This window comes from Gigantopelta aegis, chromosome 11 (genome assembly GCF_016097555.1).
Source record: "Gigantopelta aegis isolate Gae_Host chromosome 11, Gae_host_genome, whole genome shotgun sequence".
Classification (NCBI taxonomy): Eukaryota; Metazoa; Mollusca; class Gastropoda; order Neomphalida; family Peltospiridae; genus Gigantopelta; species Gigantopelta aegis.
In genome coordinates, this window is record NC_054709.1 from 23,141,902 (window position 1) to 23,167,454 (window position 25,553).

A 25,553-nucleotide genomic window follows, 5' to 3' on the forward strand; every position below is an offset into this window, starting at 1 on the left:
GTTTTTAAATCGAATCAAACCGAGAAACCGTAATCGGCCGAAGTGTTCCGAATCTAGTTTGCTGGTTGCAAAATCAGTTATCATGATTATTATTTATTTATTTATTTTAAATTCAGGGTCGCTACATAACATCAGTGTAGGTGGGAAAACTGAAAACACCTTTTTGTAGGCCTAAGAGAAATGAAGTAAACAAGGAAGCAATGTTATATTTAATGACGCACCACTCAACATATTTTAGTCACGGTCATATGGCGTCAGACATTATTATGGTTAACGATCACACGGACAATAAGAGAGGAAACCCGCAATGGGCCACTCTTTCCGATTAGCAGCAATATATCTTTTATATATATGATCCTGGATCTAGACTTGACTTTTGTTTACGTATATTTGCCAGTCAACGTATATGCTAGCTTTACATAATATTTAAAATATTAGCATTTTGCAACATTTGTCATGATTAATTGTACCTGCAGAAACCAGGAAATTGTGTTTTGTGTTCTGGAATTGACGTAAACACACTAACATGGGAGTCAAATCAGAGTAACCCCGTCTAGAATTGACGCAAACACGCTACCGAGAGAGTCAAATCAGAGTAACCCCGTCTAGAATTGACGCAAACACGTTACCGAGAGAGTCAAATCGGAGTAACCCCGTCTAGAATTGACGCAAACACGCTACTGAGGAAGTCAAATCGGAGTAACCCAGTCTAGAATTGATGTAAACACGCTACCGAGGGAGTCAAATCGGAGTAACCCAGTCTAGAATTGACGCAAACACGCTACCGAGGGAGTCAAATCGGAGTAACCCCGTCTAGAATTAACGCAAACACGCTACCGAGGGAGTCAAATCGGGGTAACCCCTCTAGAACTGACGCAAACACGCTACCGAGGGAGTCAAATCGGAGTAACCCCGTCTAGAATTAACGCAAACACGCTACCGAGGGAGACAAATCGGAGTAACCCCGTCTAGAATTAACGCAAACACGCTACCGAGGGAGTCAAATCGGGGTAACCCCTCTAGAACTGACGCAAACACGCTACAGAGGGAGTCAAATCTGAGTAACCCCGTCTAGAATTGACGCAAACACGCTACCGAGGGAGTCCAATCGGGGTAACCCCGTCTAGAATTGACGCAAACAAGCTATCGAGGGAGTCAAATCGGGGTAACCCCGTCTAGAATTGACGCAAACAAGCTACCGAGGGAGTCAAATCGGGGTAACCCCCGTCTAGAATTGACGCAAATACGCTACCGAGGGAGTCAAATCGGAGTTTAGCTAAACATCATAAATAGTAATTCGATTGTTTGTTATCAATATTGATAATATATGCCATTATAATTCTAATGAATTATTTGATTGAATCCTACAGTTTTTCATTTTAAGTCATTATTCCATTTGATCTAGCAGTTCGGTGCATGGTTATATTGTTTATATATAATATTCAGTGTATACACTTTCACACAAATGTTATACATCGTAAAATATGCATTTAAAAGAGTAGTGCATTTATCGGCATATGTAACAATGAATTTTACTGCAGGAAAATGTATTTCAGAACATCTAGATTTCAAACATACCCCCAGCGCCCAACCCCGGCCGTCATATAAAGATATCAATCAGTCGGCCACACCTCAAATGTTATTTTACTGTTGCCGTGGCAGGGGCGTGCGCAGGAAATTTTGCGGGGGGGGGGGGGGGGGGGGGGGTAAAGGTGTCTGGCGAAGCCGGGCACCGCGAGCGCCGCAGGCGCGAAGCCCGTGGCAGGGGGTCTGGGGGGGATATGAAATTTGTTTTCGTCTTGAGCAGGGGGGGGTTTCGACCCCAAACCCCCCCCCCCCCCCCCCCCGCACACACACAAACACACACAGAGAGACAGAGAGAGAGAGAGAGAGAGACACACACACACACACACACACACACACACACACACGTCAACACATACACACACCGAGACAAATCCCTGCGGACTCCAATGCCTATGACCTATGAACTTATTGGCAGATAAAATCCGATTTCACCGGACGACAACAAACACCTTGTTTATTCCAAACAATAAAATATCTTTAAAGGCACTCAGTCATGGATTTAGTGGGCCTTATTTCTCTAAATATGGATAATAAATGGAAATTACATTCATTTGGAATGCCAAACCTCGCTGTTGTATCATTAACTGAACCACGATCGAGGGAATTCCATGACACACTTCACTTTTAAAATCTGGAACTATTTTTGTGAAAAGTCATAAAGCGTACGGCAAAACCATACGACAGCCGTATAATGTATCCTTGAATTTTATATAAACGACCTCCGTGTACAGAGACTTAGCAAATGACGGCCGGCTATATACACGGCAAATAATTAAAAATATTATTTCATGACAAAATAACGGCGAATACGCTTAAATAAAATAATAAACAGTCGGAACATGAACTCACAATTTAAAGAAAATAATTTTACGGAGCTACCGTACACAGTATCACTGCAGGCGCGTGTACATGGAATTTAGCAGGGGCGGAAGTCTAGACAGTTACAACTCTATAGTGCTCGGTTCGAGATCGGGTAAGATGTTTTCCAGCGTCGCCAATGTGGCCTACGACAAGCAAGTCGTTTTTCGCTAAACTGATTCACAAAGTGGTCATTCGGTTTAATGTATAGCGTAAAAAAAGCAAGCAGTGTACTGTCGCATGTTTTGCCGTCTAAAGGTTGGCTTAATTATGACAACTCAGTTGAATCCAGTTCTACGTGCAGGGGCAAGTTCAGTATGCAAGTATGTGTGTGTGCACGCACGTTAATCTTGCATATTTATAGTAAAAAACCCCGATAAAACAACGCCCCCCCCCCCCCCCCCCCCATCACAAAAAGGTAGTAATTTTGCTCATTTTAAATATGGCTAAATACAGCATAATAACCTTCTAGTAAAATTTATTTGTGGTAAAATTCACTTTTTAAAACAATTACGTAAGCAGCCTCCTATTCCAGATGGTTCGGTAATATAGATCAAACTAATACTTATTTACCGACTATATAAAAAAATTCTGTGTATATAGCCAGCCCTCGTTAGCGCAAACTATATACACGACCGTCGTATATAGCCACATCTTATATAAACTATATACACGACCGTCGTATATAGCCACATCTTATATAAACTATATACACGACCGTCGTATATAGCCACATCTTATATAAACTATATACACGACCGTCGTATATAGCCACATCTTATATAAACTATATACACGACCGTCGTATATAGCCACATCTTATATAAACTATATACACGACCGTCGTATATATAGCCACATCTTATATAAACTATATACACGACCGTCGTATATAGCCACATCTTATATAAACTATATACACGACCGTCGTATATAGCCACATCTTATATAAACTATATACACGACCGTCGTATATAGCCACATCTTATATAAACTATATACACGACCGTCGTATATATAGCCACATCTTATATAAACTATATACACGACCGTCGTATATAGCCACATCTTATATAAACTATATACACGACCGTCGTATATAGCCACATCTTATATAAACTATATACACGACCGTCGTATATAGCCACATCTTATATAAACTATATACACGACCGTCGTATATAGCCACATCTTATATAAACTATATACACGACCGTCGTATATAGCCACATCTTATATAAACTATATACACGACCGTCGTATATAGCCACATCTTATATAAACTATATACACGACCGTCGTAATATAGCCACATCTTATATAAACTATATACACGACCGTCGTATATAGCCACATCTTATATAAACTATATACACGACCGTCGTATATAGCCACATCTTATATAAACTATATACACGACCGTCGTATATAGCCACATCTTATATAAACTATATACACGACCGTCGTATATATAGCCACATCTTATATAAACTATATACACGACCGTCGTATATAGCCACATCTTATATAAACTATATACACGACCGTCGTATATAGCCACATCTTATATAAACTATATACACGACCGTCGTATATATAGCCACATCTTATATAAACACCGTCTAGTACACAGTATTCTTTTAAAATCTAACAATTCCTATCCTATGCCAGCTATTATGAATTTGACAAAGTGGAAAATGAAGGTGTTTGTGATCCAGATGTTTAGATTATTTCGCGTTCGACTAACGATAAAGTTATCTACAGATGCAAAGGCCTAACTAGTCGGGATTGTCGACGGTTAATATGCTTCTGTTACTAAAATAAATTAATGTATAAGCTTATTATCATTCAGTACATGTTTTTTTAAATTTTTAATAATTTATTTTTATTGCTGTTTTTGTTTCTATTTACCTTACGTCGCAGAGAACGGTCAAGCGTTCTGGTTACAGGAACATGGTAAATCGTTTTCAAACTGCAGTAACAGAGATGTCCGTAACGTGACACAAAAATAAAACGTCACACCTCTGCTCTCCAAATAGCCGTTATTGTTCTCTGAATTATGGACCGTCGACATAATTCAGTTATATTTTTTATAAAATATCAATAATATGTGGGATATTGTGGTTATGTAGATGGTTCAATAAAGTAGTTTTAGGTACAAATCAAATGTATATATTTGCAGATAATACTTTGTTGCGTCATTAATTAGGTCAACCATCCGTGACTGGGTGCCTTTAATATGCAATTATTTTAGTCACTAAAAATGTTACGAATGCCGTACCCTTTGAACAATGGCAGACAACTCAGGAATGTAGTTAACATGTGAATCCCTTAGTGATGTTTTTCATATTTACTTCAACATAGCTTATACTTACCGCTGGATGACCTAAATCTAGGGTCAAGGCCATATCTACGTCTTCCATGGCCTTGGCCGGCTTCCCCATCTTAAAATAGCACCGCGATCGACACAGCAGGTTGTCCGACTCGTCGTATCCAGACTTGATTGCCTTGCAAAAGAGGGAAGGAAAGGAATGTTTGTTTAATGACATGTTGTAAATTACGACTATTTGGTAGCAAACACGTGGCTGGTCCAGCAACCGGTCGAGAGAAAGGAAACGTGCTGTCGTCACATACGCTACTCCTACCCTGCGACACATCGCACTTAAGGAGACGCTACACGACACGAGTGTCTCGTACGAGAATAACCGATTGTAACAAGACAAAATTACGATTCCATCAGATGCAATGCAATCGGCCATTATCGCACAAGACACCCGTATCGCGTGCTGTCGACTTTAGTGGAGCGCTATACAGTGTTAAAGTTTGTTTTGTTTAACGACACCACTAGAACACATCGACTAATTAATCACTGGTTTGGGATGTCAATCATGTGGTAATTCTGACTCGTAGTCATCAGAGGAAATATTTTTCCATTAGCAGCAAGGGATCTTTTATATGCACTTTCCCAAAGACAGGAAAGCACATACCACGGCCTTTGACCAGTTGTAGTGCACTCGTTGCAACGAGACCCCCCCCCCCCCCCCCCCCCCCCCCCCCCAATCAGTTGAATGGATCCACCGAGGTGGTTTGATCCTACGACGCAAGCACTTAAAGCGAGCACTCAACCGACTGAACTAAATTCGCTCTACAGGGAGGCAACATGTTAATACAGTGTGGTGCGCCACATTACGGTGGAGTTCGGTCATCTCAAACGAAATGTTTGTTTTGATTACCGACACCACAAGAGCACACTGATTTATTAACCATGGGCTACTGAATGTGAAACAGTTCTGAAATATAACATCTGTTACGGTTCATGTCGCCGGTGACAACATGGGTCACACCTGCCGGACCATTTTGTCGCCATTATAACCATTTTGTCGCCGGCGACAAAATGGTTCAATACTGCACATATTTTAGAATACAAACATTATGACGTGTATAATCATATTTTGGTATATTTATTAACTCGACACATATGATGAAATATTGCTTCCAAATGTTTTTGTGTGTGTGTTGGTTTGATTTTTGTGTTGTTTATATATTATTTTATTGCAAATGACATGCAAGAAAATCTGTTTATAAAACGTGTCACTACTAATATATTGTTTGTCCATTGAAATAGTCAAATCGTATTTTCTAGGGGCAGGGCTTGGGAAGGGCGGTTCGGACGTCAATCAAATTCACCCGTTTGACTTAAACTTTGTCTTATTACACCACACTGCAGGTCTATTTCTGCTAGAACACGATTAGCCCATTCGTGTTGTTTAAAATTATTCCATATAGCAACTTATTTAATAAAATGTTTTTTTAAAGCGTGTAACAACAAAATGTGCATATAGAAATGTAAAATGTATGCACTTGTACATGCATTTATCTACCCACATCGGTTAACCTACTACTCTTTTCCCACTTCATGCAAATAAACGATTAAGAGAAAATAATGTGCTGCATCTTATAATATTTAATTTAATTTAATTTAATTTAAAACTATATGTTATGTAACATGTTAAAGGTGCTATGTCAAAGTTGCAAATATTATACCTTTTGCTATATGCCTGTAAAAAAAAATGCGTACATAATTCAAAACACCAAATTTACCCATTTACCTACCCATTGAGTCATTAAGTTCGCTTTGAGTGGTACCGGGATACGAACCCAAGACCATCCAGCCTTAAGGCCGGTGCTTTAACCACTACACCACCGAGGCCGGTTGTTAAATGATTTTTCTTATACACCCGTTGGTGTTAACAATTTCAAGACATACGACTGGCTGCTCCTAGGTGATGACCAGATCACTAATGCCATACATCCAATGAAAAAACAGCACGATCGAAATCGATTACACTGTGACGTATAGTTAACCTGACAAGCATTTGTCTGTAACGCGTAAGTGCAATGGCTGTAAATAACTTTTAGTCGAAAAAGATGTTAGAATTTCCTTAAAACCTGGGGTTTTTTTAGGATATGTAAGAAATAGAATAATACATTCGTGTCTGTTAGATACCATTTATCTTACAACTCGTTGTTTAAAAACGTATCAAACTCACTTTCGCTCGTTAGATACATTTTAAAACTAAAACTCTATTTACAGTGGATATTAAAAAAGGATTGACAACAATAAAACAGTAATTTAATGTATTCCAGAGAAAATTGCAGAAACCGTAAATATGCGTGAGTGTATATGGTAATTAACTGTGGAGTTGATATCACACTAGTGTGCTTCTTAAATATGCGTGAGTGTCTATGGTAATTAACTGTGGAGTTGATATCACACTAGTGTGCTTCTTAAATATGCGTGAGTGTCTATAGTAATTAACTGTGGAGTTGATATCACACTAGTGTGCTTCTTAAATATGCGTGGGTGTCTATGGTAATTAACTGTGGAGTTGATATCACACTAGTGTGCTTCTTAAATATGCGTGAGTGTATATGGTAATTAACTGTGGAGTTGATATCACACTAGTGTGCTTCTTAAATATGCGTGAGTGTGTATGGTAATTAACTGTGGAGTTGATATTACACTAGTGTGCTTCTTAAACGTAATGTAGTCATGTGATCTCGGGCGAGATGTAGCCCAGTGGTAAGACGCTCGCTCGATGCGCGGTCGGTGTGGGATCGATCTCCGTCGGTGGGCCCATTGGGCTATTTCTCGTTCCAGTCAGTGCACCACAACTGGTATATCAAAGGCCGTGGTATGTACTACCCTGCCTGTGGGATGGTGCATATAAAAGATCCCTTGCTGCTAATCGAAAAGAGTAGTCCATGAAGTGGCGACAGCGTGTTTCCTCTCTCAATATCTGTGTGGTTCTTAACCATATGTCTGACGTCATATAACCGTAAATAAAATGTGTTGAGTGCTCTGTTAAATAAAGCATTTTCTTTCTTTTTCTTTTTTTCATGTGATCTCATCCAGTTAATAATGTAGATATGTAAACACTTTCAATATCTTTAAAGCACGCCGGCATGGACAGCTATTTCTAGGCGCCCTTTTGGGTGCAATACACTTCAGGTGGAGCTTAATTAATTATTAGGTGTACATTTTGAACGTTCTAAAGTCATTAGAAGCAAGAATATACCGGAAGTACAGTAAAGTTTGCTTTATTTAACGACGTCACTAGAGCACATTGATTTTTCATCTTATCATCGGCTATTGGACACTGTTTTTAGAGGAAACTCGTTGTCGCCACATAGGCTACTCTTTTACGACAGGCAGCAAGGGATCTTTTATTTGCGCTTCCAACAGACAGGCAGGATAGCACAAACCATGGCCTTTGTTGAACCAGTTATAGATCACTAGTCGGTGCAAGTGGTTTACATCTACCCACTGAGCTTTGCGGAGCAATCACTCAGGGTTTAGAGTCGGTATCTGGATTAAAAATCCCATGCCTCGACTGGGATTCGAACCAAGTACCTACCAGCCTGTAGACCGATGGCCTAACCACGACGCCACCGAGGCCGGTCAGAAGTACAGATAACAATACTATATGCAATAAAATGCGAGTGTCGATCAAGGGTACATGAACAATAAAAGGCGCGGATCCAAGTGGAGGGTGCTGGAGGTATGTACTCCATACACAACACCGCCTAAATTCGAAGTTTCCCCGAAAATTCCACTGTTTAGCAGATGAATACAATATCTGTATTGTTTTTTGATGGAGAACATGTAATATCATGGTCAGTATGATATTTCTGTGGAATACTGCCACATAGATAATAACATGTGAGTGTACTTGTCAATACTGTAGGAGACCTTTTTAATCGTTGCATCCCTACCCCCAAATACTGAAGGTGCCCTAGCACTTTTTAAATTTTGCACCCCTCTCTATCGAAATCCTGCAAACGTCTCTGAATACAATATTTCAGAAGTATATATACCTGTAAAACGTCTGCTATCACATGGCAAATTACGTTTATTACAACGGACATTCCAGCCCAATAGAACTGACAGAAGTATATATACCTGTAAAACGTCTGCTATCAAATGGCAAATTACGTTTATTACAACGGACATTCCAGCCCAATAGAACTGACAGAAGTATATATACCTGTAAAACGTCTGCTATCACATGGCAAATTACGTTTATTACAACGGACATTCCAGCCCAATACAACTGACAGAAGTATATATATATACCTGTAAAACGTCTGCTATCACATGGCAAATTACGTTTATTACAACGGACATTCCAGCCCAATACAACTGACAGAAGTATATATATACCTGTAAAACGTCTGCTATCACATGGCAAATTACGTTTATTACAACGGACATTCCAGCCCAATACAACTGACAGAAGTATATATATACCTGTAAAACGTCTGCTATCACATGGGGAATTACGTTTATTACAACGGACATTCCAGCCCAATAGAACTGACAGAAGTATATATATATATATACCTGTAAAACGTCTGCTATCACATGGGGAATTACGTTTATTACAACTGACATTCCAGCCCAATACAACTGACAGAAGTATATATATACCTGTAAAACGTCTGCTATCACATGGCAAATTACGTTTATTACAACGGACATTCCAGCCCAATACAAATGACAGAAGTATATATATACCTGTAAAACGTCTGCTATCGCATGGCAAATTACGTTTATTACAACGGACATTCCAGGCCAATACAACTGACAGAAGTATATATATACCTGTAAAACGTCTGCTATCACATGGGGAATTACGTTTATTACAACGGACATTCCAGCCCAATAGAACTGACAGAAGTATATATATATATATATATATATATACCTGTAAAACGTCTGCTATCACATGGGGAATTACGTTTATTACAACGGACATTCTAGCCCAATACAACTGACAGAAGTATATATATACCTGTAAAACGTCTGCTATGACATGGCAAATTACGTTTATTTCAACGGACATTCCAGCCCAATACAACTGACAGAAATATATATATACCTGTAAAACGTCTGCTATCACATGGCAAATTACGTTTATTACAACGGACATTCCAGCCCAATACAACTGACAGAAGTATATATATATACCTGTAAAACGTCTACTATCACATGGGGAATTACGTTTATTACAACGGACATTCCAGCCCAATACAACTGACAGAAGTATATATATATATATACCTGTAAAACGTCTGCTATCACATGGGGAATTACGTTTATTATAACGGACATTCCAGCCCAATACAACTGACAGAAGTATATATATACCTGTAAAACGTCTGCTATCACATGGCAAATTACGCTTATTACAACGGACATTCCAGCCCAATACAACGGACAGAAGTATATATATACCTGTAAAACGTCTGCTATCTCATGGCAAATTACGTTTATTACAACGGACATTCCAGCCCAATACAACTGACAGAAGTATATATATACCTGTAAAACGTCTGCTATCACATGGGGAATTACGTTTATTACAACGGACATTCCAGCCCAATAGAACTGACAGAAGTATATATATATATATATACCTGTAAAACGTCTGCTATCACATGGGAATTACGTTTATTACAACGGACATTCCAGCCCAATACAACTGACAGAAGTATATATATATATATATATATACCTGTAAAACGTCTGCTATCACATGGCGAATTACGTTTATTACAACGGACATTCCAGCCCAATACAACTGACAGAAGTATATATATACACCTGTAAAACGTCTGCTATCACATGGGGAATTACGTTTATTACAACGGACATTCCAGCCCAATAGAACTGACAGAAGTATATATATATATATATATACCTGTAAAACGTCTGCTATCACATGGGAATTACGTTTATTACAACGGACATTCTAGCCCAATACAACTGACAGAAGTATATATATACCTGTAAAACGTCTGCTATGACATGGCAAATTACGTTTATTACAACGGACATTCCAGCCCAATACAACTGACAGAAATATATATATACCTGTAAAACGTCTGCTATCACATGGCAAATTACGTTTATTACAACGGACATTCCAGCCCAATACAACTGACAGAAGTATATATATATACCTGTAAAACGTCTACTATCACATGGGGAATTACGTTTATTACAACGGACATTCCAGCCCAATACAACTGACAGAAGTATATATATATATATACCTGTAAAACGTCTGCTATCACATGGGGAATTACGTTTATTACAACGGACATTCCAGCCCAATACAACTGACAGAAGTATATATATATATATATACCTGTAAAACGTCTGCTGTCACATGGCGAATTACGTTTATTACAACGGACATTCCAGCCCAATACAACTGACAGAAGTATATATATACCTGTAAAACGTCTGCTATCACATGGCAAATTACGTTTATTACAACGGACATTCCAGCCCAATACAACTGACAGAAGTATATATATATATATACCTGTAAAACGTCTGCTATCACATGGCGAATTACGTTTATTACAACGGACATTCCAGCCCAATACAACTGACAGAAGTATATATATATACCTGTAAAACGTCTGCTATCACATGGGGAATTACGTTTATTACAACGGACATTCCAGCCCAACAGAACTGACAGAAGTATATATATATACCTGTAAAACGTCTGCTATCACATGGCGAATTACGTTTATTACAACGGACATTCCAGCCCAATACAACTGACAGAAGTATATATATACCTGTAAAACGTCTGCTATCACATGGCAAATTACGTTTATTACAACGGACATTCCAGCCCAATACAACTGACAGAAGTATATATATATATATATACCTGTAAAACGTCTGCTATCACATGGCGAATTACGTTTATTACAACGGACATTCCAGCCCAATACAACTGACAGAAGTATATATATACCTGTAAAACGTCTGCTATCACATGGCAAATTACGTTTATTACAACGGACATTCCAGCCCAATACAACTGACAGAAGTACAGTAGAATCTCACTGGCTCGAACGCCCAACGGTCGAACCTACCGGTATTCTCGAACGAAGAACAATGTCCCGATTTTTTTCTCTATTAAACCCTTTTATTTTGGTGCTGATTGGTCGAATACCCCTAGGGTCGAACAGAAGCTTTCTCTCGAACCAGTTTATTGGTCCGAACTGTAAAATTAAACATATTTAGCTCGAACGACTAAGTCTATCCAAAGAAATACAAAAATATCTATGTACGAATTTTTTATCGACCCTTTTACGTCAGTCTCAAAGTAAGTTATTATAAATTCGGAAGTGGAACGAATTCATCCTAGATCATATGCCGGCTTATCATGTTTATTTAGCACCTTTCGGTAATTATCTTTCTAGTACAGACAGTTGTACTACGACAGCATAGTAAAAAAACTATTTTTTTTAAAGAAATAAATATTTATAAATACAGACTACCAGTGTTTGTTATTTGTTTATTTAACGGTGATAAATAATAGTTACAAATATGTATCTCATCCGACATTTGACGATGACTTGGTTACTCATGAGTCAATCGGACCATCTCACCCAGGCCGGTTTTACGGAAATATGCGAGGTGTTCCAATTGGTTTTTATGTTACAGAATCACCAGAATCGCCGAATGCATGGTTCGAACTACCCGATGGTTCGAACAGACTTTGATGCACCGACAGTGTTCGAGCCAATGAGATTCTACTGTATATATATACCTGTAAAACGTCTGCTATCACATGGGGAATTACGTTTATTACAACGGACATTCCAGCCCAATAGAACTGACAGAAGTATATATATATATATATATATATATATATATATATATATATATATATATATATATGTAAAACGTCTGCTATCACATGGCGAATTACGTTTATTACAACGGACATTCCAGCCCAATGCAACTGACAGAAGTATATATATACCTGTAAAACGTCTGCTATCACATGGCGAATTACGTTTATTACAACGGACATTCCAGCCCAATGCAACTGACAGAAGTATATATATACCTGTAAAACGTCTGCTATCACATGGCAAATTACGTTTATTACAACGGACATTCCAGCCCAATACAACTGACAGAAGTATATATATATATACCTGTAAAATGTCTGCTATCACATGGCGAATTACGTTTATTACAACGGACATTCCAGCCCAAAACAACTGACAGAAGTATATATATATACCTGTAAAACGTCTGCTATCACATGGGGAATTACGTTTATTACAACGGACATTCCAGCCCAACAGAACTGACAAAAGTATATATATATACCTGTAAAACGTCTGCTATCACATGGCGAATTACGTTTATTACAACGGACATTCCAGCCCAATACAACTGACAGAAGTATATATATACCTGTAAAACGTCTGCTATCACATGGCGAATTACGTTTATTACAACGGACATTCCAGCCCAATACAACTGACAGAAGTATATATATACCTGTAAAACGTCTGCTATCACATGGGGAATTACGTTTATTACAACGGACATTCCAGCCCAACAGAACTGACAGAAGTATATATATATACCTGTAAAACGTCTGCTATCACATGGCGAATTACGTTTATTACAACGGACATTCCAGCCCAATACAACTGACAGAAGTATATATATATATACCTGTAAAACGTCTGCTATCACATGGCGAATTACGTTTATTACAACGGACATTCCAGCCCAATACAACTGACAGAAGTATATATATACCTGTAAAACGTCTGCTATCACATGGCAAATTACGTTTATTACAACGGACATTCCAGCCCAACAGAACTGACAGAAGTATATATATATACCTGTAAAACGTCTGCTATCACATGGGGAATTACGTTTATTACAACGGACATTCCAGCCCAATACAACTGACAGAAGTATATATATATACCTGTAAAACGTCTGCTATCACATGGCAAATTACGTTTATTACAACGGACATTCCAGCCCAATACAACTGACAGAAGTATATATATACCTGTAAAACGTCTGCTATCACATGGCAAATTACGTTTATTACAACGGACATTCCAGCCCAATACAACTGACAGAAGTATATATATATACCTGTAGAACGTCTGCTATCACATGGCAAATTACGTTTATTACAACGGACATTCCAGCCCAATACAACTGACAGAAGTATATATATACCTGTAAAACGTCTGCTATCACATGGCAAATTACGTTTGTTACAACGGACATTCCAGCCCAATACAACTGACAGAAGTATATATATACCTGTAAAACGTCTGCTATCACATGGCAAATTACGTTTGTTACAACGGACATTCCAGCCCAATACAACTGACAGAAGTATATATATATACCTGTAAAACGTCTGCTATCACATGGGAAATTGCGTTTATTACAACGGACATTCCAGCCCAATACAACTGACAGAAGTATATATATACCTGTAAAACGTCTGCTATCACATGGCAAATTACGTTTATTACAACGGACATTCCAGCCCAATACAACTGACAGAAGTATATATATACCTGTAAAACGTCTGCTATCACATGGTAAATTACGTTTGTTACAACGGACATTCCAGCCCAATACAACTGACAGAAGTATATATATACCTGTAAAACGTCTGCTATCACATGGCAAATTACGTTTGTTACAACGGACATTCCAGCCCAATACAACTGACAGAAGTATATATATATACCTGTAAAACGTCTGCTATCACATGGGAAATTGCGTTTATTACAACGGACATTCCAGCCCAATACAACTGACAGAAGTATATATATACCTGTAAAACGTCTGCTATCACATGGCAAATTACGTTTATTACAACGGACATTCCAGCCCAATACAACTGACAGTCTGTATTTGAAAACCATGTAGAGGCGGGACGTAGCTCAGTGGTAAGTCTGATCCTCGTCGGTGGGCCCATTGTGGTATTTCTCATTTCAGTCGGCGCACAATGACAGGTGTATTAAATGATGTGGTATGTGCTATCCTGTCTGTGAGATGATGTATATAAAAGATCTTGTGCTACTAATGGAATCATGTAATAGGTTTCTTCTCTAAGACAATATGTCGGAAATGCCAAATATTTGACATCCAATAGCGATGATAAATAAATCAATGTTATCTAGTGGTCTTGTTAAACAACACACACACACACAACCAACTTAAAAACCATGCTGCATCCAACGTTTCAATTCAATACCAATTCATTTAAGCTGTTGTTAATTAAAAACCATGCTGTATCCAACGTTTCAATTCAATACCAATACATTTAAGCTGTTGTTAATTAAAAACCATGCTGCATCCAACGTTTCAATTCAATACCAATACATTTAAGCTGTTGTTAATTAAAAACCATGCTGCATCCAACGTTTCAATTCAATACCAATACATTTAAGCTGTTGTTAATTAAAAACCATGCTGCATCCAACGTTTCAATTCAATACCAATACATTTAAGCTGTTGTTAATTAAAAACCAATGCTGCATCCAACGTTTCAATTCAATACCAATACATTTAAGCTGTTGTTAATTAAAAACCATGCTGCATCCAACGTTTCAAATCAATACCAATACATTTAAGCTGTTGTTAATTATACGTAATTGGTTCACTTACTTCCGTGTATTTTTTTACGGCTCCTTTATAATCGTTTTGCTCCGATAACAAATCGCCTTCCTTTCTGTAAATGTCGCCCAGATATTTCCGTTTGAGCTCGAAATCTGACTTGAGTTGAAGAGGCTCAATCTGGTGTTTAACTGTCGACATGGTGCTCTGTTATAGAAGTTTACTATCGGAGTAGAACCATGGCGCCCACAAACTCACTGAACAGCTGGGGTGTTTTTTTTACCTTCTGAAGTTCTGATTTAAAAAACAAAAAAAAACATCTGTATATCTACCAAAACAAAAGAAAATCCATCACTAATCCATTTTATGTGTTTTGCTTAAAGGATGAAACTGCCATGGTGTCTTTTTGTTCACAGTATGTCCAAGATATCCATTATTGGAAAATGTGTGGATTTGCTTTTATATATCAAAAAGAACAATGTACATTTGTCTTGCCACTGCGAAATGGTCGGTCCTCGGGTTCAGTTTCACGGGTTTTGCGCAGTAAATGGGTCTTAACAACCGAAGGTTTATGCTAGTAAAATCTATAAGCCGCTTTGCACGTTGGCACGATCTCTGTGATTAACTATTACCTGACCAGGTAATTCGTGTATGCTTGTTAAATAGACCAGAGCTCGATTATTAGAATAGCTTTGATAGACTTTCTCATCTACCTTCTTTTTTTTTACCATTTTGTTTTATGCCCATCGTTTTGTGAGTGAGGGTTGTACATAATTTGTTTTAATTTTTGGTTTTTATTGGAATCGGTGGGGGGTGGGGGGTGGGGGGGGGTGTCATTCATTCCCCCCTCCCCCCCCCCATCTTTTTGTTTGTTTTTCTTTTTTTCTTCTTTTTTTGTGTGTGCTTCTGATCAGGATTATAGTCTTGATAAAAAGTCCACTTGTCGTGCATTTGGTTCTTGTGTCGACCTTCTTTGCAGAGCCGTGTTTGGTTTTAGACTGGTATATAAGCATAGCTATGACAGGAACCCGCTCAGTTTTAAATCGAATTAGAGAAAAAGTAAAGAACAAAAAAAAAAAAAAACAACCCCACCCTAATGGGTGTTAGTTCGCTAGCCTGTACTTCACTAGTAACTTGCATTAAACAGATAGCCTGCATATCGCTGGAGTAGTTGACACCGCTACCACGCTAACTAGAGCTTCGCACATTACTGGGGTAGTTGACACCCCAACCACGCTAACTACAGCTCCGCACCGCTACCACGCTAACTACAGCTCCGCACCGCTACCACGCTAACTACAGCTCCGCACATTGCCGAAGTAATTGACACTGCTACCACGCTAACTACAGATCCGCTCCGTACCGCTACCACGCTAACTACACCTCCGCACATTGATGAGGTAGATGACACCGCTACCACGCTAACTACAGCTACGCACATTGCTGGGGTAGATGACACCGCTATCACGCTAACTACAGCTCCGCACATTGCTAAGGTAGATGACACCGCTACCACGCTAATTACAGCTCCGCACCGCTACCACGCTAACTACAGCTCCGCACATTGCCGAAGTAGTTGACACCGCTACCACGCTAACTACAGCTCCGCACATTGCCGAAGTAGTTGACACAGCTACCACGCTAACTACAGCTCCGCACATTGCCGAAGTAGTTGATACCGCTACCACGCTGACTACAGCTCCGCACATTGCTGGGGTAGTTGACACCCATACCACGCTAACTACAGCTCCGTACCCCTACCACGCTAACTACAGCTCCGCACATTGCTGGGGTAGTTGACACCGCTACCACGCTAACTACAGCTCCGCACATTGCTGAGGTAGATGACACCGCTACCACGCTAACTACAGCTCCGCACATTGCTGGGGTAGTTGACACCCCTACCACTCTAACTACAGCTCCGCACATTGCTGAGGTAGTTGACACCTCTACCACGCTAACTACAGCTCCGCACAGCAGGTAGCATGGTACCAAAGAAGAGTTCGGTGTCAAAGTTCGAGGTGTTTAAATATTTATGGAGTAAAAACAGCTGTGATTGGTAGTAATATGTGACATTGATTATTTATGCAGATACTAAGTTATCCATTGACAATAAATAAACACACATCAGTTCGTTATACAGCTGTTATGCAGTATATACAAGAGGTTGAAACTAATGGCGGGGTACCTTCAAAAATGGATGCAACTTTCAGCAAATATGACGGTTGCTAATAAAAAAAAACTTTACTTATATCTCTTAAATGGTGTGTGACATCCCCCCCCCCCCCACACACACACACACATTTTCTTGCAGGTAAATTAGATGTGAGGTGCCACACGTTTTACTGGTGTATTTCCTGGGTGTGTTATATCAGTTTTATTAGTAAACGTTAACATTATCGACAATAGCAATTGATTTGGTCTACTAGAACTAACAAGACGTATCGTGCTGTCAATCTGTTATGGGAACTGCCGTGAATAAGTGTACAAGTGTAATTAGATGGCTCTTTCTATTGGTTGAAATATTATGAAAACATAATTTGAAATGTAAAACTAGGCTTACGTTTTGTGAAATTGAGCCCAGAATAGAACTTTTCTTGTTTAGTTAAATTGACTACTTTTTCTGTCCATTTTAATTTGGACAGCCTAGAATATTTTAATCTTGATCTTTTAAAATGTTTATGTTGCAAGAGGAAAAACGTTTTGGAGGGCTACTGATTCGCTACTGTATCGTTAAACACATATCCCTTCCCTGTCCTTCCCTCAGTTGCCAAGTCAGTGTACGCGTTATTGATTGTCTGACGCCAGGGTTATGTCGTTCACTTGATAACCGTGTACATCACCGGCCATGAACCCATGGCATGACGTACACGTCAACTCCCAACCTTGGGTTCATTCGCCGTAATCTGTCGACCATCATCCAGTACTTAGGACACTGACAGAGACCCATTAGTCGTCGTTAACTGGAAAGGGAAGGAATGTCTGTTCAACGACACCTTGAAACATTCTAAATTACCGTTATTTTGACACATAAAGAGAAAGAACTTTAGAAAGAAACAAATAAAGAAAATAATAAACAGAGAGACAGAGAAAGCGAGAGAGAGAGAGAGAGAGAGAGAGAGAGAGAGAGAGAGAGAGAGAGAGAGAGAGAGAGAGAGAGGGGGGGCAGGCGCGTCTACATGGGGGGTGAGGGTCGAAACCCCTCCCTTCTCAAGACATTTTGTTTTCTTTTTCAAGGGCCTACATTATTCCTAAGCATGCAAACAGTACTAGTGAACATCTATCTGTTCCTGCAATCAATACATATATTGTCAAGTTACTCACCCAAAAATATAGCTCTCTGGGACGGAACTATTTTCACACTAGTTATACCAACATTTTGGCCTCAGTGGTACATTTAATATAATATCATGGCTACTTCATCGAGTTTAATGAAGGAAAATATGTTTCATTTAATGACACACTCAACACATTTTATATACGGTTATATAGTGTCGGACATAACAGAGATTTGGTTAAGGACTACACAGATAACGAGAAGAAACTCGCTTCCCCTATGGCTACTATGTTTAAAAATTAAAGTTTGTTTTCTTTAATGACACCACTAAATCACATTGATTTATCCACTAAATCACATTGACTTATCAATCATAGGCTACTGGGTGTCGAAACATTAGGTCATTGTTGATTCATGGCATCGGGAAACCTGCTACATTTTTCCGTTTTATATCCACTTTCCCACAGACAGGGCACCACATACCACGGTTGTTAGTCTATCAATCGAGGTGCACTGGTTGAGACGGGGAAACCCAATAAGAGAATGGGTCCACTGAAATGGTTGGATCCTACGACGCAAGCACTTCAGGTGAGGAAAGCGCTCCGCCGACCAAGCGAGATCCATCCCTATACTAGGCGAGACGGTGTTAGTGGAATCGATGTCAACGAGGGTCATACTCTTAGCCCTAGACGAGCCAGTGTTAGAGCCCTAGGCGAGCCAGTGTTAGTGGAATCGATGTCAACGAGGGTCATACTCTTAGCCCTAGACGAGCCAGTGTTAGAGCCCTAGGCGAGCCAGTGTTAGTGGAATCGATGTCAACGAGGGTCATACTCTTAGCCCTAGGCGAGACAGTGTTAGTGGAATCAATGTCAACGAGTGTCATACTCTTATCCGAGACAGTGTTAGTGGAATCAATGAGTGTTAGTGGAATCAATGTCAACGAGTGTCATACTCTTATCCATAGGCGAGACAGTGTTAGTGGAATCAATGTCAACGAGTGTCATACTCTTATCCCTAGGCGAGACAGTGTTAGTGGAATCAATGTCAACGAGTGTCATACTCTTATCCATAGGCGAGACAGTGTTAGTGGAATCAATGTCAACGAGGGTCATACTCTTAGCCCTAGGCGAGACAGTGTTAGTGGAATCAATGTCAACGAGTGTCATAGCTTAAAAAGTTAAAGTTTGTTTTGTTTAACACCACCACTTGAGCACTTGATTTATTAATCACATAGGCGTACGGGCTCCATTTTTGCAGGGAACAGGTTGTTTTTTTCCCGAATTAAACGAAAATGCCCGAATATGGATAACGTTTATTTATATAAGCATTACCATCAAACAGCTATACAAAGGGCGTCGGTCGCCATGGCCGTACCAGTTTTGGGCCAGGAACGGGGTTTTTTCTCTTCCTGCGGCGCTCTCATCATATATATTGCTTTCATGACCGTACCAACTTTTAATTGCTTCCGACGGTCCTGTACATACCATGGAATTTGTTAAACTAGCCGTGGACGAGAAATAGTGCAATAGGTCCACCAACGAGGATCAATCCTAGAGCGACTGCGCATTAGGTAAGCGAACTTACAAAATATCTTTCATATACACTCCCATATAGTCAACTGAGGTGCTTGCATCGCAGGATCAAACCACCTCAGTGGACCCATTCTCCTAATTATTTTTTCCCATCCCAACCAGTGGCCGACTGGTATATCAAAGGCAGTGGTATGTGCTTTCCTGTCTGTGTGAAAGTGCATATAAACGATCCCTTGTTGATAATGGAAACATGTAACAGGTTTCCTCCATGTAAAAAATTACCAAATATTTGACATCCAATTAATGATTGTGCTCTAGTGGTGCAGTTAAACAAACCAAACCTACCATTTTCCATAGATAGAACGCTACATAGTACAGCCGTTGATAATAAGCCATTTGTGGGAACTCTGGAGTCCCAATACATGTACTTCAATAATACGAGTTATACACTTTGTGGGAACTCTGGAGTCCCAATACATGTACTTCAATAATACGAGTTATACACTTTGTGGGAACTCTGGAGTCCCAATACATGTACTTCAATAATACGAGTTATACACTTTGTGGGAACTCTGGAGTCCCAATACATGTACTTCAATAATACGAGTTATACACTTTGTGGGAACTCTGGAGTCCCAATACATGTACTTCAATAATACGAGTTATACACTAAGTGATCTTGGGGGCGATGTAGCCCAGTGGTACAGCGCTCGCTCGATGTGCGGTCGGTGTGAGATCGATCCCCGTCGGTGGGCCCATTAGGCTATTTCTCATTCCAGCCAGTGCACCACGATTGGTATATCAAAGGCTGTGGTATGTGCTATCCTGTCTGTGGGATGGTGCATATAAAAGATCCCTTGCTGCTAATCGAAAAGAGTAGCCCATGAAGTGGCGATAGCGGGTTTCCTCTCAGTATCTGTGTGGTCCTTAACCATATGTCTGACGCCATATAACCATAAATAAAATGTGTTGAGTGCGTCGTTAAATAAAACATTTCTTTCTTTCTTTAAAGTGATCTTAAAATAAGTTTGTTTTGTTTTTACTAAAGCACACTGATTTATTAATCATCGGCTATTCAATGTCAAACATTTGGTAATTTTGATGTATAGTCAAGAAAATAAAGTTAATTAGTAGCAAGGGATCTTTTATATGCACCATCTTACAGATAGGATAGCAAATACCACATCACTTGATATACCAGTCATGGTGCACTGGCTAGAGCAAGCATAAGCTAAGATCACCTCATGGAACATGGCCCTGCGCTGTAAATGGTTATGAACATTAGATAAACCATACCGGTATTTATACATGCTGGACATAAATAGACAACATGTCAAAGCAGAAAGGATAACATACATGTAGTTTATTTTAAAATATATTTGGTTTATAGTACAATGTAACAAACTATTGCTTGAGCATTTAAAATACTGAAAACAACTATGATTGTCTGCCTCTCCTAGACAAGTAAATTTTCACAATCACCTGATGGACAATAAAGATGTACATCAAAGGGGTGTAAATCTGAAGACGATGAAATATCGAGTTACACAATATGTTTTCAATGGCGCAGACCAGTACGCCTCTTTACACGTGTTACTGTCAAATGTATACATGTATAAATAATGTTACATACTATAATAAAATTTACAAATATAGACATACATGTAATAGTTTGTAAAAAAACAAACCCCGATTTAAACGTAAAACCTTAATGTTCAACTTTAAGGAAAGAGTCGATACTGACACCTTTGGAAACTGCAAGCTTATTAAATAGCTGGTAACTAGCTGGTAACTACCTTGCGACAATGTTGTACAAGCATATCTTATACAGTAGTAAGTACAGCGTTTCAAGCTAGTATTTGGAACCTGTTTACAACCATGCAACCAGCTGGTTTCATGCTTGCAGCAAGCTTCCCATCAGTTTCTTGCAACTAGTTTCTTGCTTCCCACACGCTTGCGACGAGCTTCCCGCATGCTTGCGACTAGTTTCACGCAAGCTTGCAACAAGCTTCCCGCACACTTGCGACGAGCTTCTTGCAAACTTGCGACGAGCTACTCGCACACTTGTGATGAGCTTCCCGTAAGCTTGCGACGAGCTTCCCGTAAGCTTGCGACGAGCTACCTGTAAGCTTGCGCCATCAACTGCGGCGGCCATCTTGCATCTTGTCTAATTCTAAAAACCAACAACAATGATCAGTTTTAAAGTGAAAAACATGAACTGTTAAAGGGATATACCCTAGGTTTTAAACACGAAGTCATATTTTTTACTATTAGAGCCGTTTTTGGTAACTGAAATAATAATTTACTTAGATTTTATTGTTTAGATTATCCATTTCCGTACATTCAAAGTGTTTTTGGTCATCCTGGTGTTTTTAATATCACAAAATTTATTTATCATATTTAAAAAAACGCACGTGCGTCTGACAGGTAACAGTTATGGAGTCGAGTTTTAGTCTATTAGCCTATTTCACCATTTCAAAGTCACAGACTCATGTTTCACTCAATTGTAACTTTATCCAAATGTGATACAGGTTTGTAGATTAACTAAACTTAGTGTTAATTTTCATTGGCTGAAACTAGGGTATGTCCCTTTAAAACAAAAGAAATAGGTGCTACATGTAGTGAGATACTTACAAAATTAGTTTTCCTGTATAATAAACCCCTAGGTGATGACCCGATCAGCTCAGCACAAAACAAACACCTGGCCACCCCTAGGTGATGACCCGATCAGCTCAGCACAAAACAAACACCTGGCCACCCCTAGGTGATGACCCGATCAGCTCAGCACAAAACAAACATCTGGCCACCCCTAGGTGATGACCCGATCAGCCCAGCACAAAACAAACACCTTGCCACCCCTAGGTGATGACCCGATCAGCCCAGCACAAAACAAACACCTGGCCACCCCTAGGTGATGACCCGATCAGCTCAGCACAAAACAAACACCTGGCCACCCCTAGGTGATGACCCGATCAGCTCAGCACAAAACAAACACCTGGCCACCCCTAGGTGATGACCCGATCAGCCCAGCTATTTTACACAATAAAAAACAACCCACAATCGAAATTGATTACTCTGTGAAGTGTAAGTTAACTTAAAACTGATTACCCTGTGATACACATGTTAACTGCCGTATAAGTGTCATAAATACGTTTCAGTTGGAAAAAACGTTTGAATTTATTTTAAACCTGTTTTTTTTTTAGAATATGTAAAAAAATAGAATGTCATTTATCTTACAGCTCTTTCTTTAAACGCATATCTAACACACCCGTTGTTGAGAAGATCCTGCGTTATTTTTGATAACACATGTACGTGTGTGTTAACAATTTCAAGACATATGACTGTCTTCTCCTAGGTGATGACCAGGTCACCAGTGCCATGCATCCAATGAAAAGCAACATGGTGGAAATAGATTACACTGTGACGAATAGTTAATCTGACAATCAAGTTAGCTACAAGTGAAACGGCTGTAAATAACTTTTAGTCAAAAAAGATGTCAACATTTGCTTAAAACCTGGTTTTTGAGGATACGTTAGAAATAGAATAATACATTCGTGTCCGTTAGATACCATTTATCTCACAACTCGTTGTTTAAAAACATATCAAACCTGCTTTCGCTCATTAGATACATTTTAAAACAAGTTATAAAGAAGCATTAAGACTGTATAGGATGTAATAACTAAAATTAAGACATGCAAGTGCATAAGTTCAAGAAGTGTCAGCACCAAGTCAGTACTGCGATAACATTACATTTTATTACATGCTGATAATAATAACTGTCACCAAATCAGATTTTTTTATATTAAAGGAACATACTGGTATATGATTAATCAAACATCATTCATGATTTGAGTAATCAAAGCGAAAAGAGGGGTTTTTTCAAATCACACAGTGTGTAAAGTGCCAACAGTAATTGGGTTTATTCACGAGAGAGAATTCATTCAAAACTGTGTACACATGTAGATTCACCAAAGAAAGATAAATTCATTAATTTTTAAATTTCTTTTAAATCATGGAGAAAGTAAGACAATTTATTGCAAATCAGTAACTGCATACATCACCAAACAAATAATGTATTGCAAATCACAAGTCTAACAGTTCATGATTACTTATTTCAACTGACAAAGATGACTAGATATTTTGATTTACACAAGAAAAAATATACAAAAAATTATCGAATTGCATATATACAAAATTCCACCAATATTCATCAGTTACACCAGGATCAACATCAGTGTCCTACAATATCCTATAAACATAGTGAACAAAGTACGTAAGTCAGAAATAGAGGATGTATTGATTAAACAGGTTGAAAACAGGCAATGGGAACAGCTTCAGCAAAATAAATGGATTATTATGCCAAAATTATAAGGCCTGTAAATAGAGATTATTATACCAGCTTGCATTGTACTGATTTTACGAAACGAGTGTCATGATTTTTGTATTGCCTGAGCAAGAGCGATGGTAATACGTGAATCCTAATACGAGTTTCGTAAAATCAGTACGACACACACTCCAGTGTAATAATTTCTTTATTATCCATATTACTATTGTCATATTTTTATGAATAACAAGGACCGTTTCAAAATGTTTCAACCACAACTAGAAGGAGATGACGAAATGACGTCATATTTCATATGGAAAGTCTAAACTAGGACTGGAGAAAACAACATCATGTTATGACGTCGCTTTCCAAAATTATGTCATCACACTTGTTATTACACGTGTGCTTCGTATGATTATTATTAACTCGGTTATGTTGAACCACGTGGATAATAAATAACAATGTATAATTAATCAGAATATCAGCATAATGTATGCACTTATTATATACAGGGCTATGAAATACATTCATCTAAAAAAGCATTTTAAGTACTTGTGTATTCATTCAGTATTTTCCAATTTATGAAAATCTGATTTAATTTTCGTCTCTTTCTTTTAAAAAAATACTTTAAAAAAAATATATAATAGCAACTGTATAACTTTATTTGCAGTAAAATAAAGATAACTAAGATGACTATGCTTGTAACCTTTCATAGCAATACTGTTAGTGGGTCTCAGTTTGAAAGTGTCAAGGGAGACAACTGAGTCATCTATCTATCCACAAAGCCAGGCATGTTGTAGTTCTTTGAGAAATCGTCTACATCTTTCTTCACTTCCATAATCTGGGCTTGGATTTTAGCATCTTGTAGTACAAAAGTCTTGAATTCAGCTAGCTTTTCTAAAAGGAAACAAAACAAAAAGGTTTAATTTATTTTTCCACAAACAGTATGATCAACAACGTACACAGCCTTAAAGTTACTTC

At 38.7% G+C, this 25,553-nt stretch overlaps 1 protein-coding gene and 1 long non-coding RNA gene across 3 annotated transcripts in view; one reads left to right on the forward strand and one right to left on the reverse strand.

Moving 5' to 3' along the window:
- Positions 1-21,594: 21,594 nt before the first annotated feature.
- LOC121385017 (serine hydroxymethyltransferase, mitochondrial-like) overlaps positions 21,595-25,553 on the reverse strand; it is a 67,136-nt gene continuing 63,177 nt past the window's right edge. The window contains exons 12-13 of one of the 2 annotated variants that reach the window (XR_005959492.1): positions 25,279-25,469; positions 21,595-22,421 (exon numbers count right to left, since the gene is read on the reverse strand). Coding sequence is in view for 1 of the 2 variants with exons in the window: in XM_041515553.1 (XP_041371487.1) it covers positions 25,342-25,469 (128 nt within the window). In the remaining variant the exon portion in view is untranslated. Of the gene's footprint in view, positions 22,422-24,265; positions 25,470-25,553 lie in introns of those variants that run through there. The other variant, XM_041515553.1, reaches the window with a different exon arrangement.
- LOC121385018 lies at positions 22,774-23,291 on the forward strand. The gene is made up of 2 exons (XR_005959493.1): positions 22,774-23,208; positions 23,258-23,291. It is a non-coding gene; the product is annotated as an uncharacterized LOC121385018 (long non-coding RNA).